This window comes from Pezoporus flaviventris, unplaced genomic scaffold (genome assembly GCF_033815535.1).
Source record: "Pezoporus flaviventris isolate CSIRO_AGI_PZ_B2104156 unplaced genomic scaffold, CSIRO_AGI_Pfla_v1 ptg000031l, whole genome shotgun sequence".
NCBI lineage: Eukaryota > Metazoa > Chordata > Aves > Psittaciformes > Psittacidae > Pezoporus > Pezoporus flaviventris.
In genome coordinates, this window is record NW_026892579.1 from 56,287,987 (window position 1) to 56,306,649 (window position 18,663).

An 18,663-nucleotide genomic window follows, 5' to 3' on the forward strand; every position below is an offset into this window, starting at 1 on the left:
TAGCGAACGGAGCCAAAAGGACCACGATGAGCAACTGGAGCGCGGAAAGAACCGACAAAGCGATGAGGAACTGTTTTTGAACCACGTAAAAGCCAGGGGAGAGCGCGAACGCAGTCCCCCACTACCACAAATTATGCAGTCGAGTTTCCCGCATTTGGGGAAATCGCAGGGGTCAGCACACCCGGAGTGCAAGGGATGAGCCTCGCCCTGGGAAAACCACCTGCTTGATCATGGTGTCTCCCCTGCCAGGTAAGTATGACTGCCCTTCGCGCACCCACCGCCGCACGCCGCACAACACACACACACCTCACGGACACCGCACGCCGCGCTACCGGGACGAGCCCCGCACAGGCGCGCGCGCTACCGCACCCCTCTTCCTGCCGCCGTCGTGCATCCGCGGGCGCCGAGCCCACGGGGGTGAGTGTGTCGCGGGTGTCCCGTGATGCCTCGCGGTGCTCGTTTGCATGGACACGCCCCCTGCCTGCAGGCCCCGCCCCGCTCTCACCGCGGACTTGTCGGTCCCTCTGCCCGCCCGCACCGGAACCGCTATCGGCACCGAGACAGGGACCGCCCGGCGAGGGCTCGGTCTGTCAGAGCCGAGCGGGACCGGGCTGGAGCCGGGGTGTGTGTGTCAGGGGAGATGCGTCCAGCGGGGCTCGGGGACGTGAGCTCAGCTCCGTTGTGGGCTGATCCTGCAGGGGGCAAAGAGGGATCCGCATCCCCCAGCTGGGGCGTATCCCGACGTGGACTCAAGTCGATGAGGAGACTCAATTGCCAATGGAGACTCAAATCCAACTTTAATCCAGTCAAGCCCTTTTTATCCCCTTGTTCGGTGCTTTCCCAAGGTTCACAAACATGCCACGTTCCGTCTCACTGGCCCCTGTAAACCTCTCCCGGTAGACAGTCCAGTAACAGTGTTGCAGCACACGTTGTCCAGACGACCCCGCCGTCTCAGACGCTCTCGCAACGCCCACACCGTCTGGCTCCAACTGAGACTCCCGCCACAACAACATCCGGGCCCATCCGCCCAAGGCTTGCTCTGCGACCTTCCCTGTCCTTCAACACCCCACCTCATCGGCCCAGGGCTTGTTAAGCGTTAAGGCCTCAGAGCTCATTCCCAAACTGTTTTTCACGGAGATCTTCTCGCCTTCACTCCCCACACCCAGCCAGAGCAGAAAGCCGGGTCCCCAGACGTCGGGCTGGGTTCTGGTGGCTGGGCAGCCCCCTCTGGGTGGCGCTGGAACGGGTTCTGGTCGAAAGGCCAACATCACAGCACGTACAGGGCAGACAGGCAAAAGCGTTCACAGCCTGTGACCCCCGGTGCCAGAGGCATGGGATCTGGAAGCTGACAGCAGCATGGCAAGAGCAGGCACCCACAGAAGAGCCAAACCACGGGCACAGAGTGCCATGACAGCACCAGGAAACATTTCCTGGGGAAGGTGAGTGGCTGGGAATTGCCGTGCTTGCAGCACCCCAGCCCCACCGCAGCTCCAGTGCTCCAGGATGTCACCCTTCGAGTCCTGGCAATCCCTCAGCACACACAGACCAGCCTGATTCCTGGCCTGGTGCCCCTGTGAGTAGAGGCAAGGACGCAGAGGTAGAGTGCAAGCTGGATCATTTATTGCAAAGATTACACGATATTTATATGCTTCCAAGCAATTAGCCAAGCACATCTGTGTTTGCCTTGCAGTTACCTCAGGTGAAAAGTCTATCTGATTTTCTTCCGACGTCCTTGTTCCTTGCCAGTTCCAACATCTTCCAAGTACCAGTGAGGGACGGATCACACCTAATTGCCTGCTGTAGTTCCCCCTTCCCATGGTCTCTGACAGTTTCGATACATTCCAACCCCCACATGCCTGGGCATGGAGGTGGGACTCGCAATGGCCGTAGGAGCAGGTGGGTGCTGCTGATGTCGCTCCAGCCCACGGCCACAGGGAGTTGACCGTCAGCACGGGAGAGCAGAGCTGCTCTGGGACATGCTGGCTGCTGGAGGGCTGCTGGTGTGTGACAGTGGCACACGCGGCTCTCGTGGAGCAAGGCCAGAGCCCAGAAACGGCCATGAGGGAAACTGGGGGCAAACGTGAACCATGGCTCGTAACATCTTGGGACAAAGGGGTGGGAGCAGCTCCAGGCACGGGCGGGCGGATAAGAACCGGCGTGAGACAGCACCGGGTCTGGCCGGGCTCGTTATCGGTGGCGAGGGGCGGGAACGAGGCCGGGGCGGTGCCAGCGGAGGCCGGGGAATGGATGTGAGGGCGCCCGCTGAGGGGGGACGGGACGGGACCGGAGCCGAGGAGTGGGGCCCGTGAGGGCGTGTCCATGCAAACGAGCACCGCGAGGCATCACGGGACACCCGTGACACAAAACCACCCCGTGGGCTCGGGCGCACGAGGGCGGCAGAAAGAGGCGTGCGGGAGCGCGCGGCGGAGCCGGGCCCGTGCCGGTAGCGTTCCGGTAGCGTTCCGGTAGCGCGGCGTGCGGTGTCCGTGAGGTGTGTGTGTGTTGTGCGGCGTGCGGCGGTGGGTGCGCGAAGGGCAGTCATACTTACCTGGCAGGGGAGACACCATGATCAAGCAGGTGGTTTTCCCAGGGCGAGGCTCATCCCTTGCACTCCGGGTGTGCTGACCCCTGCGATTTCCCCAAATGCGGGAAACTCGACTGCATAATTTGTGGTAGTGGGGGACTGCGTTCGCGCTCTCCCCTGATTTAAGCGGTTTAAAGATAGACATGAGAGTGAACGCCGAAGCAGCGTATAAAAAGCTCCAGTAGGAGCTGCTGTTAGTGTGAGCCAAGTAGCGTTTGCGCGCTTGGGACGGTTCTGAGCAGAGCAGTTTGCGACGGGCCGGACACTGCAGATGATCCCTTTGCCCCGTGGGCCGGGGCCGCGCGGTTACCGCCGACATGAGAATGGGGCCGAGGGGACCGAAGCCCTCCCTGGCTTGCGGGGCCTCAGAGGTTCAAGGGCTCCGTGGGTACCAGTGCCGCGGGGCCCAGCACTGAACCAAGGATTACAGGTGCGGCCTCACCAGTGCCGAGTACAGGGGGACGATCACTGCCCTGGCCCTGCTGCCACGCTCTTGCTGATACAGGCCAGGATGCCGTTGGCCTTCTTGGCTGCCTGGGCACAAGCTGCTCATGTTCAGCACCCCCAGGCTCCTTTCCACCGAGCAGATTTCTACTCACTCTTCCCCAAGCCTGTAGCGTTGCGAGAGGTTCTTGTGGCCCAGATACAGAACCCGGCATTTCGCCTTGTTGATCCTCACACTAATGGCTACAGCCCATCGAAGTCTCAAAACTGACCCACTAACAGACAGACCTATGCTCTTTATCAACTGATGCGCCCTGTGAGCCTGTCGAACACATCAGTGCATGTACAACTATAGTAAGAAGCTTCATATGACGCTCGGTACCACTTCTACTTTTCAAACCAGATAAAGCCAGGGGAGAGCGCGAACGCAGTCCCCCACTACCACAAATTATGCAGTCGAGTTTCCCGCATTTGGGGAAATCGCAGGGGTCAGCACACCCGGAGTGCAAGGGATGAGCCTCGCCCTGGGAAAACCACCTGCTTGATCATGGTGTCTCCCCTGCCAGGTAAGTATGACTGCCCTTCGCGCACCCACCGCCGCACGCCGCACAACACACACACACCTCACGGACACCGCACGCCGCGCTACCGGGACGAGCCCCGCACAGGCGCGCGCGCTACCGCACCCCTCTTCCTGCCGCCGTCGCGCGCCCTCGTGAGCCCGAGCCCACGGGGGTGGTTTTGTATCACGGGTGTCCCATGATGCCTCGCGGTGCTCGTTTGCATGGACACGCCCTCACTCACAGGCCCCACTCCGCGGCTCCGGTCCCGTCCCATCTCCCCTCAGCGCCATCCCCCGGCTTCCGCTGTCTCCACCCCGGCCTCGGTTCCCGTGGACCACAGCATTTGGCAGCAGACAGGTGACAGCGGAGTATAAATCACCTCTTCTTCTGCACAGGGCAGACTCACAGGAACCCCAGAAGGGCTAGAAACATGCACTGGCATGACAGTCTCTAGGATAAGCACACAGAGCCCACAGCAATCTCCAACAGGAGCCGAGATGAGCAACAACTTTACTGTACCAGAAATGGATGGGAATGCTTCCGAACAAGGCAGGAGATCCCCCTCCCTGTGCCAGAACCCCCAGCTTTTGCTCAGGCTGGATCCTGCACCAGGAGTAGCTCTGACCCCCTCAGGGGGCTGCAGGGTCAAACGTACCCAGCTCTAGGCTCTCCTGCACAAGCCTATCTCGGGTGGATACCAGAACGACAGCCAGTGATGTGAGCTAGGGACTGTCACCATGTCACTGTTTCTCCCATGTCCCAGAGGAGGGGCCCCGGGACAGGGAAGATCCTTTGCTGGTGCAGCCTGGAGCAACAGGAACAGGCTGGGCAGAAGTGCCAGCATCCCCAAGGATCACGCAGAGCTGAGCCTGTGGTGACATCGGTCATCAGGGCTTCTGCCACCCCACAGAAAACAGACAAGCGGTATTGTGGGGCCTGGTTTATTAGTGTCCGTGCTGCTGCCCCTACTACTGATCCACGTTCTTGACCCGCAGGACAACAGGCACCGAAGTGCAGGGGATCATGCCCAAGTCTGTGATGACCAGATCCACCAGGTCAGGTGGTGTCACATCATAGACGAGGTTGAGAAGGCGCAGGGACTTGTTTTCTGCCCAGCCACCCAGCTGGGCCTGGCCCTTCCTAAGCACGATCAGATCATCAGGGTCATCTGTGGAGAGAACAGGCAGCAGGATCAGGGACAGCACCTTTCCATTCTGCCCTGGGAGCACACACCACTGCTGCCTGCCAGGCCACCCTTCTTCTGAGAGGTGGCCCCTGGCCTGGAAGGGCAGGGCAGAGTAGAGCAGCCCATCCTGGTCAGCAGCGGGCACTGGTCTCAGGTGGCAGGAAGCAGACAGAAGCCATACCCAGCTCATTGGAGACAAAAGAGTCCGTCTGCACTCGCTCACAGAACTTGTAGGTCTCGCAGCACACGAGGACGGGCACATTGTAAGCCTTGGAGACCAGTGCTATCTGGGATGTCCCCACTCGGGACATGACGGAGCCGTTGGCCAGGAGTGCATGGGCTCCTAGCAGCACTTTAGATACCTGTCAGGGAAGCACAGGGATCTCTTGGCACCTTTCATCACCCTGCAGCCTCCCTTGAGCCCACCACTGCCCTCAGCACAGCCCCACTCTGCTCCTCACCTCGGGCAGCACATAGGAGATGGCGTTGATCATCACGTAGGTGCAGTGAATGCCCTTACGCACCAGCCGCCGCAGTGTCTCCCGGCCTTCCAGCCGCGGACGGCTGTCCACCACGATCACGCGGAAAGCTCGACCCTTCTTCACATGGGCATCGCACAGTGTGCGGTTCACGAGGGAAGAGCTGATGGACACCAGTTAGAAAGCTCTCACCCGGCCCATGCAGACACTCCATGCTGCCAGCACTGCCCGCAAGTGTAGCCCCATGCCAAGAGACTTTCCTTGGTGCTGGCTCCAGTGTGGGACTCATCAGGTGCTGGTTGAGCAGGAGTTTCCTGAGTGTCAGTCTGGGGTCTTGCCAAGGGGACAGTCCTGACAGGCACCCAAAGCAGGGGCTGGCTGCCAGCAGCTGCAGCAGAGCAGGCACTACCAGGCACCAGCTGCCTCAGCAGCTCCCTGGGCACATCCAGACCAAGCAGAGCAATGTCTCCCTTATCCAGGGGAGAACTCGGGCTCCTTCCTAGACACTGATGGACTAATGCTGTCTGGAGATGAGACCAAGCAGAGCTCGTGTCCACACTCACCATTGTAAGTGCTGCCCCTTCCAGACACTCCTGTTACACTTGCTTCCAAGACCCTCCTCCCTGCCTTTGCAGTGGGAAAAGTTAAGTCTCAGCCCTCCCAGGAAGCAGCACTGACCTCTGCCTGTCTGTGAGCACAGTGGGGGACTCTCCCCTCCAAACCCTCTCCAAGTTCTCTCAGAATGTTCCAGGCCCAGGCTGACCTCCTGCTCCTTCCTTGATGATCCGACAGGAGGCACATCACACCTGGGCTCTTTTGCCACAGTGGTCTCAGTCTCCTTTTCCCACCACTACCTTCTGGAACACAGTCCCTCAAAGGAAGAATGAGCTTCCTTATTTCTGTCTCCTGACATCTGACACTGCTACAGTCTGTTTAAAATGACAGTTACCGTGCACAACTGCTCTGTAGGTGCCCTGTATTGAAAAAGTGGTGAATCTGGGTTTCTTAAAACACTCAACACTAGACACATGCAAACAGAGGACAGTGCTGAGCTCTGAACAGCGCTGAGCTCTGAACAGCAGAGACTCAGACAAGCCTTTGGTACAGGCTTTGCTGACAGTGATGGCTTTAAGCCTCTTCAGGCACTTCTCAGCCCAGTCAAGTTGCCACCTGCCACTGTAACGCTACAGGCTGGTGGGCCTGTGTAAGTTGCAAGAGCAGGCGGGGCAAACTCAGGCATTCACAAACCATGTCTGAGGTGCTAATGCAACTACATTAATCAGTATAGGCTGGTATAAGTCTACTTGATCAGACTCTCCTGTTCATTCTCTGAACGAGTCCGAGGGTTCCAGTGCTTCCAGCATCCAAGTTGTCCCAGCATACAGAGAAATTGTGAACCACATGAGCAGGACACAACCCTCCACAGCGGGGCCCTCCAGGGATGCCTGCTCGCAGCCAGCCCTGCCAACACAGTCCACTGCACCCCACAGACATCGTTTAGCATTCCCCTTGGCAGCTGCCAGGCAGAAAGTGCTCTGTCACCACCTCGTGACATGAGCTCATCAGCCTGCCTATCTCTCAGGACAGTCCCAATGAGCTCTCTGCTTTTTCTAAAGCACTAACACCACATTCTCATCCAGTGAGCAAGTGCTGATCCCAGGCCATGCTCTGCTCTGTCCTGACACCCTTGTACAGCCTCTCATTGCCCACTCACTGCTTGTTTCATTTCTGGTTGCTGAACACAGAGCCATAACCCCTCTCTCGGCCCTGGGAAACACCAACTTTTCCAACCTTTAAACACTGCTTTTGCAAGAGCTTCCCATGTTCATTCAGGTTTTCTTTTCCCACCCGCTGGCCTGGCTGTCCTAGCTCTCCTCTTACCATCCATACACCAGGATCACATCGTTGTCATTTATCTTCTCAAAGGCAGACCTTGAAATGGCTTCAGCTGCCAGAAGAATCTTCTCCCGCAGATATTTGTCAATAGTGTCCTGCAGCTTCTCCTTTGCCTGGGGAGACAGTGCCATCACATACAGCACGGCCTTCCCACACCATGAACACTGTTGTCCCTCGCAGCCTGGTATGGCTGTAGGCTCAGCTCTGCCCTGCTCCCAGTCAGACTGTATGCTGAATGGCACCTTCCCCTGGGACAGGGGATCTGCAAGACACATGGGGCCACTCCTGACCCAGCACAGGCTCCCAGAAGACCATGGTGCCTCACCATGTCTTTCAGCTGCCATCAGGCCCTCCCCAGCTCTGCCCTTGCACCTCCTGGTCAACTGCTCTGGTCACCCCATGGAGATTTTACTACTCAGACTCTCCAGCTTGACTCCTCTTAGCCCACCAGCCACGCAGCCTCAGGGGTTCTCATGATGTTCACCACCCCTCTGCCCCTTGCTCCACAGCCAGCAGGCTCCTGGGGAGCTTTTTGCATGGGACATAGCTGAGCACTGAAAAACCACATTCTTCTTCACCTGTGACTTTACTGATGCTGCCAGTAAGACACCACCCTGGTGTCTGCTGCGCACATGAGGCCACTCACCTCTTCCTCTCGCAGGGTGTCGGGTAGGCATGAAATCTCCTTCTTAAGGAACTTAATGGCATTGCCCATGCTGGCTGAAAGGGGCCGACACTGGTTCAGGAAGCTGCAGAGAGGAAATATGCTTAGCTCCAGAGCAGCTTGGAGAACAGGACAGCAAGATGGAGGGTGCAGCTGGGCTGGGGATAGTGGGCTAGGAGGTAGGACTCAGAGCCCCAGTAAAGTCAGACCAAGCTTGGGTGGACACCAAGCCAGAGAGGTGATCGATAGATGACACTCAGTGCAGCCTCAGTCCCTCTGCTCCAGCACCAGGAGCCCTCACCTGATGTGTGGCTTCAGCTTGGCCACTAGGTCCCTTGACAGCTCCTCACTGGGGGGAGTTGAGTAATCTCGGATCAGCTAAGACAAGAAGGAAGAGAGCATGATCTCAGGGCACTTGCCCCTTCTGGCTAGGCAGGGCATGCGACCACCCTCACACAAAAGGCTGCAGACCAGCCAGGAATATGTACTGCACAGCTTGACACACTTTCACAGCGGGGTAAAGGGGTGTTCCAGGAACTCAAATTTGCAGTGGTAGCACCAGAATGGGACACCAGCAGGGCCCAGCCCTGGAAACAGTCAGAAAGAGGAGGCTGAAGATGACCGAGCACAGATACAGTCTCAAAAGCCAGGGAATAGGAAGAGATGCCTGTGCATGGTGCAACACCCCACTGCTTGGTGGGCACAGGTAGCTGCTCACATACCTGTTTGAAGACTTCCAGCAGGGCGATGCAACGGGCATTGGAGCCATTGATGATGCCCTGGGAGTATTGGAGGCCAAGGCGTACCACAGCTGGGTGAATTACAGTGGAGGGGATGCTGCAGGGATAAATACAAGAGAGCTGTCAGCAGGGCCCTCTACAGCCCAGGAACAGCCAACCCAGTGCCAGGCCTCCAGCCAAACAACCTGAAGGGTGGCCCAGGACAGCCCCTCTTTGCTCTAAGGAGGAGTCAGGCTAAGCCCACAGCACCCTCTCCTGTGGCCGTGCACTGCTTGAGGGCAGCTCTCCTCACCCCATAGGTATGACATCTGGCTGCCCCAGCCACTGCTCCTCAAACAAAGCAAAAAGTATCCTCCACCACCCCATCAAGCCTATTCCACACACAAGGCCATGATACTCCTTCACTACAGCCATTTTGCGGACACAACCAAAACAGAGCCAAATGCTTGCCAAAGGCCTGGGCTGGGGAGGCCACGTACCTCATCTGCTGTGTCAGTGGCTTCTTCCGGCTGTACTGGTGCAAGTGGGAGAACAGGTTGACCTTGGTGCCATAGTCCTGCCTCAGAGGTACCTGCAGCCAAACAGCACTGATGATGACTTAGCTAAAACTGCCACACAGCCCTGCTTGCTCCAGCACCACCGATCATACCCAGCACTCACAGCACACCAGAGGTCCCCTGTGCCCAGCAGATAACAGACACTTGTCCCACCACACACAACTGCAGCATGACTGCCCTGAAGCACGCAGCTTGTTACCCGGCCCTCCTCCTACCTGCTGCCGCTCCAGCTTCTTGGCCAGTTTCCTCTGGGCAGCGGGATCATCCATCTGCACGTGTTCCGGCAGCCGCTTTACCACTGTGAGGGTAGCAGGGAGGGTAGTGTGAGGTGATGCCAGCCTGGTGCAGCCACCAGTCCAGTCACACTGCCCCAAGACTCAGGGAATACACAGGGTGGCAGTGCCCATGGCACTGTGGAAGGGTTAGTTTCCCACCGCAGGCAACTCCCTCCCTGCTAACCCACCCTATGTTGACAATGGCTTTACCAGACTGGGGCTCGGTCGGAGTCAGCCTGGGCTTGGCTGCTGTGGCTGCCTGGCTCAGCTCCGCTTTCCTGGCCTGCTTCTGGGCCCGCTCAGCCTCCTGCTTGGCCCGGCGCTCTGCCCGCAGCTCAGCTTTGCTTTTGCCCCCTGCAGGCTTCTCACCGTCGTTGGGGCCATCAGCCAAGGCTGGGGGGGATGTGAGATGAGCAGCTACTGCAGGAGATGGAAGAGGGAAGGAAGTCAGTGCCCAGCCTCAATCACCATGAGATACAGCCCAAAAACATGGGGCAGCCTGTGGCAAGAAGATCCTCCTTTGCGCAAGGCTCTGTGTTTGGAGGAACAGATGGGAATACATCCCAAGTTGTCCAGCACCTTGCCACAACCCCTGTGCAGCTGACATGGGACCATCAGACCAGCCCCATATTCAGGAAGGCAGGGGCCTGTCCTCTCTGCATCTCAGTCCCTGCAAACACGCAGGCACTCGAGGTAGCGAGGTCCTGCTGCAGCCTCCCATGACTGGAGGACGCTCCTGCCTCAGGCTGTTCCAGCACAAGGGTCCCAAGCCCCGGAGGCCACCGGGGCCTTGCACAGGGCTGCCCCCGTTCGGGGGGTGGGGAGGGCTGCCGGGGAAAAAGGGGGTCCTCACCCTGCGGCTGCCCTGCCTCGGAGGGCACCCCCAGCTCCGGGGTCTCAGCCAACGGCCCCTTCTCACTCCTTTTCTTTTTCTTCTGCTGTTTCTTCTCCTTCCGCAGCTGCAGCTTCTCCTCCCGGGAGAGTTCCGTGGCCTGCGGGCGCAGACGGTCAGGCAGCCCGCGTCCCCCACGCCCTCCCCGGCGCGGCTCCCAGCACCACGCCGGTCCCGGCCCTGCTCACCTGCGGTCCCTCCGGCGCGGCTGCTTCGGGGCCCGCACCTGGAAGAAGAAGGGTGAGCGGGGCCGGGCTGGTGCCAGTGCCGCGGTCCCGCCGCCCCCCGGCTCCGGTCCGATCCCGTACTCACCGCCCCGCGCCGCCCGCTCCGCCATGACGCCTGCTCCGCCGCTCAGCAGCGCTCCCTGCCGGCGGGACCTGCCGTGACGTCAGCGGCCCCCGCATGACGCGCGGTGACGCCACGCTGTAGGCGCTGTGGGGGCTGTTACCTCTACCGGGGCGCTCCCCTCCGCCGCGGCCTGCGCGGCTCCGGGGGCGCGGCCAGCACCGGGGCAGAGCCGCAGCACGGGGTCGCTGGGACGCTGCCGGCAGCAGGCGCGGGGCTGTCCCTGAGCTCCTGCGGGGCGGAGCGAGAAGGAGCGGGGCCGGGGCCGGCCCCCGCGGGCGTGTTCCGCCGGCCGCGCCATCGCGGGGGCCCCGCGGGGCGGTACCCGGGAGCGCCGGGCTCCGACATGGCGGCTCGCGGCAGGTAGCGGGGGCGCGCGACCCGGCCCGTCCCGGCCCCGCCATGCACTTCTCCATCCCCGAGACCGAGACCCGCGCCGGCGACGGCGGCGCCGCCTACGTGGTGAGCGGGGCCGGCGCGGAGCTGTCCCGCGGGTGCGGGGCGGAGACCCCCGGGCCGCTAGGGCCGGGTCTGAGTCCGACGTTACGGAGTGGTCGCTGCCCGGTGGGGCTGTGCGGGCCAGTAGTCCCGACGCCGGTGCCGGGTGGCCTTGTGCGGGCCGGGGCCGCCATCCCCAGCCGGTATCCCGCTTCCCGGCCGCGCCGCCGCGGCTCCCTAGGGCCGGTAGAGACGAGGCCGAGCCCTCTGCGTTGCGGGGCGGGGGGAAGGACAGCGGGCGGCGGCCACATCCCGTCCCGGGGCCCGGCTCATCCTGGCCCGGCAGCCCGTCCGTCCGTCCCGGCTTCCTGTTTTGCTCGGCGCGCCGTGAACGCCCTCCGGCTTGGCAGCTCCTCCGGAGTCGGTCCCCCGGTCACCGGAGGGACACTGCGGCGGGCTGAGCCCCCTGGGCTGCGCGGCGGTGCGGCCGCAGGGGCCGGGGCCAGGCTCGCTTCTTCGTGCTCGGGGTAAGGGTGGGCGGCTGTGGGCTCCTTGGCCCCGCGGCTGTCAACGTGGGGGTCCCTCGCCTGCCCCTTTTGCCGCGATCCCTCTCTGGGAGACCTCCCGGGTGCTCTCGGCAGCAGGCGGTGGTGTGTCGGGGACACACAGGGTGGTTGTGCGCTGCAGGAAGGGCTGTGAAGCTGTCTTGTGATCCACAGGCAGCTGTGGTTGTACAAGGCCCGCAGGAGCACTCTGCACTTTGCCCTCAGGTGGTGGTCTCAGTGTCAGAGGAGAGCTCCTTCGCAGCCCTGGGTCTGGGCAGGAGCTGGTGACCCCACAGAGATGGTGTGAGAAGCTACTGTGAGCTCCAGTGCGTGCAGGGCCAGCGTGGCCTGGGCCACTGCCTTTGCTGACCCCGGGCAGCCCCAGTTGTCAGGGGCAGGAGGATGCCTGGGGCTTTCAGTGAGTGCAACTGCCATGGGAGGTACATGCCTGGGCTGCAGGGGTTGGCTGGAGGAGCATCTCCATCCCCTGTGGTGCAGTCCTGCCCTCCCAAACACCATTCTGGGGATGGCAGGACCTGCTCTGGCACAGAGGGGAACAGCACTGTCCCCTTGGAGGATACTGCCTGTGGTGGGGTAACTGGGACCTCGGGCATGGAGTCATGTCCCTGGGACTGGGCTCTGTGCAGCTCTGTCTGCAGTGACAGAGGGTTTCTGTCCTCTCCCCCTGGCTGAGGGACGTGTCCTGCTGAGCTTTCTGCAGCAGCTCTTATACTTTCAAGCAGCCCGAAGTGCTGGGGCATGTTCCGGTGGCCCCAGGGTGGGCAGGCAGCACACAAGGAAAGAAACCCTTGCCCTGTGGTGAGAGATGGCTGTGGCCATGCACCCTGGGAGGTGCTGGAGTGAGCCCAAACCTGCAGCCTTTGGCAGTGGGGATGTCTTGGCCATGCAGCTCTGCAGCTGGCCATCAGGCTCCCCTCTGCTGGCCTGAGTGCAGCCTGGGTTGCTGTGCTGGCTGCTGTGTTACTCTGCTCGCTTCTCCAAACGTGTTTGGGGCCTGCAGGATGGAGAGCTGCCGCCTCTCCTTGCTGCCGGGAGTGTGGAGGGGTGTTCTTGCCTGCTGACTTGGGGGACAGCCGTGTCCATGTGGCTCTGTACTCTCCTTGTGGCTGGGCAGCTGCAGGATTACCCCTTCCTGGTGTCTGCTGGGCACATCTCTTGGATGTGCTTCTACTTCCTGAGTGGTTTTGACCATATCCCCAGTGCTGCATGTCTGTGCCAACGCTGACTTGTCTTCAGAAGAGCAGCACACAGAAACCTTTCAGTGCTGTATTGTACTCTTATGTGCAAGTCCTGGGTGTTTGATCTGTCCTCGCTTGCTAGCCCTTGGATGCTGACACAGCTCCTCCTGGTCCTGGCTGTGCATGGGGTCATAGCTATGCCTGCCTGAGGCTGCTTGTTCCATATGTCTACCTCCATTGGGGTGCTGCCCCAATGAGCTGCAGAGGGCCCTGGCCCCACACGGGAAGCACTGCTGAGCTGTGTGCTCTGGGGCAGGCTCTGGAGGGGGTTCAGGTAGTGAGCAGCATGATGCCGGCATTGGTGCCTCTGGGCTGGGGCTGGTGCCTGCAAGGCAAATCCAGCTCCTGCGGTGGTGCCCAGCCTGGGAAATGGCATGTGAGGGGAAAAGGTGGCTCCTGGCACTTCCCAGGATGGGGGCTGAGCTCTGCTGTCGGAGGGGAAGGCTGGGGTGCCCCCTCTGCCCCTCGTGGTGTCTTCAGGAGCATCACCTCCTCCTGGGCTGGGCCCTGCAGGGGCTTCATCCTGGGGTAGCCTGTGGACCTGGGGAGTGCCTGCATCTGACTTGTGTCTCTCCCCACAGGCCTACAACATCCATGTGAATGGGGTGTTGCACTGCCGAGTGCGTTACAGCCAGCTCCTGGGGCTGCATGAGCAGGTAGGGAGCCATCCCCAGTGGTGGTGGGAGCTGCTGTCATCCAGCCCCTGTCCTGTGGGCAGCACTGTGGTGCCTGCTGTGCTTTTGGCAGGCAGGGTGCTGGGTCTGTGGGCTGCTGTTGGGTGCTGCAGGAAGGCCCTGGGTGAGAGCCGCAGCATTGGGTGCTGTGCTGGCTGCAGGCAGGCATGCACTGCCCATGGGGCTGGGCAGGTGATTGTGCTGTTCCTTGGCATTGGGTACAGGCCTTTTCTCCTGTCCTGTGACGTCCTGACTAGGTTCTTGAAAACTCCCCTTGCCAGGGCCCTGGAAATCAGCTGGGGGGGGGGGGGGGGGGGGGGAGGTTAGACTAGCCACCATCTCCCTGGAGGCTCTCATGGCACTCTGCTCTCTTCCCAGTTAAGGAAAGAGTATGGCGCTAATGTTGTCCCAGCCTTTCCCCCAAAGAAGATCTTCACACTCACCCCGGCAGAGGTAGAGCAACGACGGGAACAGCTGGAGAAATACATGCAGGCGGGTAAGCTGGGTCTGCACCGTGCTGCAGCTCAGGGTTGGCTGCCCCCTGCTTGGTCACTCAGGGCACTGGGGCACTACCTGCACCTTCCTTCCTGCACTGCTCTGTCTGCCATGGCACATCTTCATACTCACTCTGGCATTAGCTCACCACCGGACATTGGCCCTGGCAGGGGTGGAGACCCCTGGTGCCTTCACCTGCAGGGTGCCCATAGCCACCCATGTGCATGCCCTAAACACAGCACGTGCTTAGTCTGAGTGCAAACTCTGCGAGGCTCCAGAGCAGACAGGCATTGCTGTGGGTCCCTGCCCCTTCCTGCATAACAACTGACTCCCTGCTCATCTTCCATCCCAGTGCGGCAGGACCCGACACTTGGAGGGAGCGAGATCTTCAACAGCTTCCTGCGCAAAGCCCAGCAGGTGAGGGTGGAGCTGCTGGAGGTGGTGGGCTGCTGGGGCAGCCTGCATGGGGGTGAGTGCCAACCGCTGGGGCCGGGCAGTGCGAGCTGGGGCCCTCGGGCTGTGAGGATGGTCAGCAGTGGGGGGGCCACAGTGGCAATCCTGTTTCTCTCTCCAGGAGACACAGCAGATACCCACAGAGGAGGTGGTGCTGGAAGTGCTACTTTCCAATGGCCAGAAGGTCAAGGTCACCATCCTTACTTCGGACCAGACAGAGGATGTCCTTGAGGTGCCAAAGTTCTTGTGCTGGGCAAGACCAGCTCCTCCTGCGGAGTTCTGTGGCTTCTCATACATGCATGAGCTTCCTTAGCCTGTCAGCCCCTGGCCTTCCCTGCTGAGTCCCTTCCCCAGAGCAGCATTGTCGTGGGGCTGAAGAGCTGGAAAGGGTGTGCTGATGTGTGGGCCAAAACTAATGTCAGGAAGCCCCAGCTGTCTCATGGTGGATGTAATTCCCTCACTCCCTGTCCATTGTCCCCCCTGCCCTGGCCCCCAGCACAGCAGAGGTACTGCTTTCCTGCTGTTGGGAGGCCCCAGAATACACAGAGGCTTAATCCTGCCACGGGGTAAGGATGTAGAAGGGCTGCCTCTCTGCAGGAAGTGGTGACTTCCTGCTCTCACTCCCAGGCTGTGGCCTCCAAGCTGGATCTGCCAGATGACCTGGTTGGCTACTTCAGCCTCTTCCTAGTGAGAGAGACCAAGGATGGAGCTTTCTCCTGTGAGTAGGGCATGCTGGAGCCCCATGAGGGCTGTGGTGGGGCAGCTGCCCTGTACCCTGCCCTGGCACAAGAGCTGTTTATTTGGACCCCATGGCCCTGCCCTGGCTGTGGGGATCCAGTGGGCTCCCCTGGGGTGCCTTGGCTGGCAGGGGTCCGGTGGGCTCCTGCTGACCTGAGCTGCTGCTGAGTTGCCGTTTCCTCGCAGTTGTGCGGAAGCTGCAGGAGTTTGAGCTGCCATACGTGTCAGTCACCAGCCTGCATAACCCCGAGTTCCGGATCATCCTGCGCAAGAGGTGAGCGGCAGGGCTGGAGGGGCAGTGCCTGCTGGAGCAGTGGGGTCTTGTCTGGGCTTTGTGCTCTGCAGAGGGACCTTTCTCTTCCTTCCGTTGCCACCTGTGAGTGCTTTGGCCTGCAGGAATACACCTGGTCTTCCCCAGCCATGACATGCGGTGGCTGGACTGCCCTACTGGGCTTGTTTCCACTTACCCAGACACATAGGGACACGGATGGCTAATGGGGGAGCTGGCCAGAGAGCCAGCCCAGCACCTTGTCCCAACATGGGGGGTGTTTTTCTCCCCATTGCTGTTAGGAGCTGCGGAATAGGTTGACCCATGTGGTTTCCTTCTAGCTACTGGGACTCCTCCTATGATGATGATGTAATGGAGCATCGTGTGGGGTTGAACTTGCTGTATGCACAGGTGAGGGTCAGTGTGGCCCAGCTGGGTGAGGAGGGACACTGTATCTCTCATCTATGGCTGTGTGGAGTCTCGAGTGGCTCTGGGCTCAGCTGCTCACCAACTTCTGCTCCTTGGTAGACGGTGTCAGACATCGAGCATGGATGGATCCTTGTCAACAAAGAACAGCACCGACAGCTGAAGTCCTTGCAGGAAAAAGTCTCCAAGAAGGAGGTAGGGGAGGGCACAGTGCTGTGACTGGAGCAGTCCCAACACCAGACTGGCACCACTCCTGTGTGAACTTGTGGTGCTGAGTTTGTGGCCTGGTGCTGGCCCAGGAGGTATGTTGGGAAGGTGGCAGCCTGTGCTGAGCTTCCCTGGCTCTTTGCAGTTCATCCGCCTGGCCCAGACCCTCAAGTACTACGGCTATCTCAAGTTCGACCCCTGCGTCACTGACTTCCCGGAGAAGGGATGCCATGTAGTCGTCAGTGCTGGCAACAACGAGCTCAACTTCCAGGTGCGGCTGCCCAGCGAGCAGATCAAGGAAGGCAGCTTCAAGGTCACACGCATGCGGTGCTGGCGGGTCACATCCTCGGTGAGTCCTACATGTCTCTGATACCCTAGGGAGCAGGGAGAGGTCTGGTGAGACCTGGCTGTGCCGGGCCGGTCTGACAGCTCTCCCCAGAAGAGGTGCTAGCTGTGTTACCTGCTTCCACCCAGCTGCCCTGGGAAGGGTCTGAGTTGTGCTTTGGGGGTTGAAGGGGTCATGGGTGTGAGGACTTTGGGGGGATTGGTGGTGGTGGAATATCAGTGGGAGCTGGGCAGGGTGTGCAGTGCCCGGCTGGAGCGTGCCCGCTGTCAGCAAAGGGGCCTGGGAAACTGTCTCCTTTCCCTCTGGAGGCTCCCAGCCTCAGAATGTGCCCTTGCAGGTGCCGATGAGCAATGGTCCCTCGGGCAGCAGCCCGGCAAAGTCCGAGGTAAAGCTGGAGCTGGCTTTTGAGTATCTAATGAGCAAGGACCGGCTGCAGTGGGTCACCATCACCAGTCCACAGGTAGGGCTGCCTGTGTGCTAGGCTGGCTGTGCACAAGCATGGAGGTGAGGGAAAAGGCTGGTCTGGTCTGGTCTTGGTGTGCCATGTTGGGAAAGCCGTGGGGGTGTATGAAGCCTTGTGACATGTCTCTCTTGCAGGCCATTATGCTGAGCATCTGCCTGCAGTCCATGGTGGATGAGTTGATGGTGAAAAAGTCTGGAGGCAGCATCAGGAAGGTGAGGGTTGGGGCTGAGTGTTGTCTCTGGGGTGTCATCCCGTTCCACCCTTCTGACTCCCCAGGGTCTAGGCTGGGCCCTGCTTGCTCTCCTCAGCACGGGGCAATATGAAGGATCCCCAGGGGCTGTCTTAACCTCTAGAGCTGCCCATGGGGACCCTGTGGCTGAGCTGAGCTCCTTCCCTGCAGATGTTTCGCCGGCGCATGAATGGAGCCCTGCGGCGCTCAGACAGCCAGCAAGCTGTGAAATCCCCCCCACTGCTGGTGAGTAGGACCCTGCAGCCCTGGTAGGGGAGACAGGTGTGACCATGGGCTTCGCTCTGTGTTGGTACCAGAGCCCACTACCCCCAGAGGTGCTACTATCCCCCTGGCAGGGCTGGGGCAAGCGCAGAGGACAGCAAGGCTGCAGTGCCCCACTCCTGCAGCCCTGGGAAGAGAAAGAGGGCCTGGACTCATCTCCAGGAGCCAGATTCCCTGGGGAGGAGAGGGCAGTCTGGCCTTGTTTCAGGAGCGTGGGGAGATGTGGATTTGGGAAGGGTGGGTGGCATGTCCCACCACCTGAGGGCTTCCTGACCCTGCTGTCCCTACAGGACTCACCTGATGCCTCCAGGGAACCAATGGCCAAACTCTCGGTGAGTTGTGTGTGGGCGCACTGGTGCCATCACCCCTCGGACTCTGGGGGTCCGTAACATCTCCCTAACATCTCCACTCTCCACAGAGCAAGCTTACCTCTGTCAGCCTGCGAGGGATCAGCCACTCCAGCTCTGCTAATGATGTGGGCGCTAATGACTTCCATGGCAATTATGCCTTTGAGGGCATTGGCGATGAAGATCTGTAGTGTCCCCCTTGTAGGACAGCACCCGCCGAGGGCCTTCGCTGAGGAATGTATGACCTGCAGACAGGTTGCAATCAACGTGCCTCTTACCTGCTACATCCACCTTTCCCTGCTCCCCTGGGCTGGGGAGCTCACCCCCTGCCCTCCGCTGCCTTTGGGATGGGGGCAGCTGAACTCCTACTGCTGCTGGCTCCAGCTGGGAGAGGGCCTGTTCCCAGGGTGGCACCAGCTCAACCTGAGCAGCGTGCCCAAGCCGAACCCTGGAGCAGCATCACGGAGCCTGGCCCAGAGCTGGGGGGCAGAGCTGCCCCTTCCCCAGAGCTGCCCTGCGAGGCTGGGCAGAGCCTGGTGGCACCAAGCAGCCCTCGTGAGACTCCGTATATGCCAAATTAGCATTTAGGTTTCTGCTCAGAGACAGGCTGCAGTAAACTGTCTCCAGGGGGCTCTGCGCAGAGCCCCCTCTCTAACCCGCTCATAGACTCCAGTGTAATCTAGGCTTGTAACCACGTATCTTCTGCTGCTCAGACCGACCAGAGCATTAATGGACAGTAACTGATGTTTACACACTGCAATGATGATTAAAATGGATCCTGATTGGTACTGGGCTGTCTGTTGGGGGGTGGCTGCTCTCCCTCTCCTCCCTGCACACCCTTCCAGCCCACGATGTCCTCATCTGA

The 18,663-nt window shown here is 60.4% G+C and overlaps 2 protein-coding genes and 3 non-coding genes across 5 annotated transcripts; 2 read left to right on the forward strand and 3 right to left on the reverse strand.

The window, feature by feature from the left end:
• Window positions 1-93: 93 nt before the first annotated feature.
• On the reverse strand, window positions 94-257 carry LOC133273530 (U1 spliceosomal RNA). Its single transcript, XR_009744874.1, has one exon. It is a non-coding gene; the product is annotated as a U1 spliceosomal RNA (small nuclear RNA).
• A 2,283-nt stretch (window positions 258-2,540) lies between these two features.
• On the forward strand, window positions 2,541-2,704 carry LOC133273531 (U1 spliceosomal RNA). The gene has a single exon (XR_009744875.1). It is a non-coding gene; the product is annotated as a U1 spliceosomal RNA (small nuclear RNA).
• A 734-nt stretch (window positions 2,705-3,438) lies between these two features.
• On the reverse strand, window positions 3,439-3,602 carry LOC133273533 (U1 spliceosomal RNA). The gene has a single exon (XR_009744876.1). It is a non-coding gene; the product is annotated as a U1 spliceosomal RNA (small nuclear RNA).
• Window positions 3,603-4,516: 914 nt separating this feature from the next.
• Window positions 4,517-10,976, reverse strand: EIF2B4 (eukaryotic translation initiation factor 2B subunit delta). Its single transcript, XM_061461290.1, is given in 14 exon segments — window positions 4,517-4,759; window positions 4,959-5,139; window positions 5,239-5,419; window positions 7,138-7,265; window positions 7,799-7,901; window positions 8,118-8,194; window positions 8,539-8,653; window positions 9,036-9,127; window positions 9,329-9,411; window positions 9,599-9,808; window positions 10,242-10,380; window positions 10,469-10,506; window positions 10,738-10,808; window positions 10,810-10,976. Coding segments are annotated over 14 exon segments (1,785 nt in total). The 3' UTR covers window positions 4,517-4,559.
• SNX17 (sorting nexin 17) lies at window positions 10,958-18,586 on the forward strand. Its single transcript, XM_061461288.1, has 15 exons — window positions 10,958-11,090; window positions 13,452-13,526; window positions 13,923-14,040; window positions 14,392-14,456; window positions 14,614-14,724; window positions 15,120-15,210; window positions 15,417-15,504; window positions 15,840-15,909; window positions 16,027-16,119; window positions 16,277-16,480; window positions 16,815-16,937; window positions 17,075-17,152; window positions 17,341-17,415; window positions 17,742-17,783; window positions 17,870-18,586. Exons 1-15 carry the CDS (start codon window positions 11,031-11,033, stop codon window positions 17,987-17,989), a joined length of 1,413 nt encoding a protein of 470 aa, XP_061317272.1. The 5' UTR covers window positions 10,958-11,030; the 3' UTR covers window positions 17,990-18,586.
• Window positions 18,587-18,663: the final 77 nt, after the last annotated feature.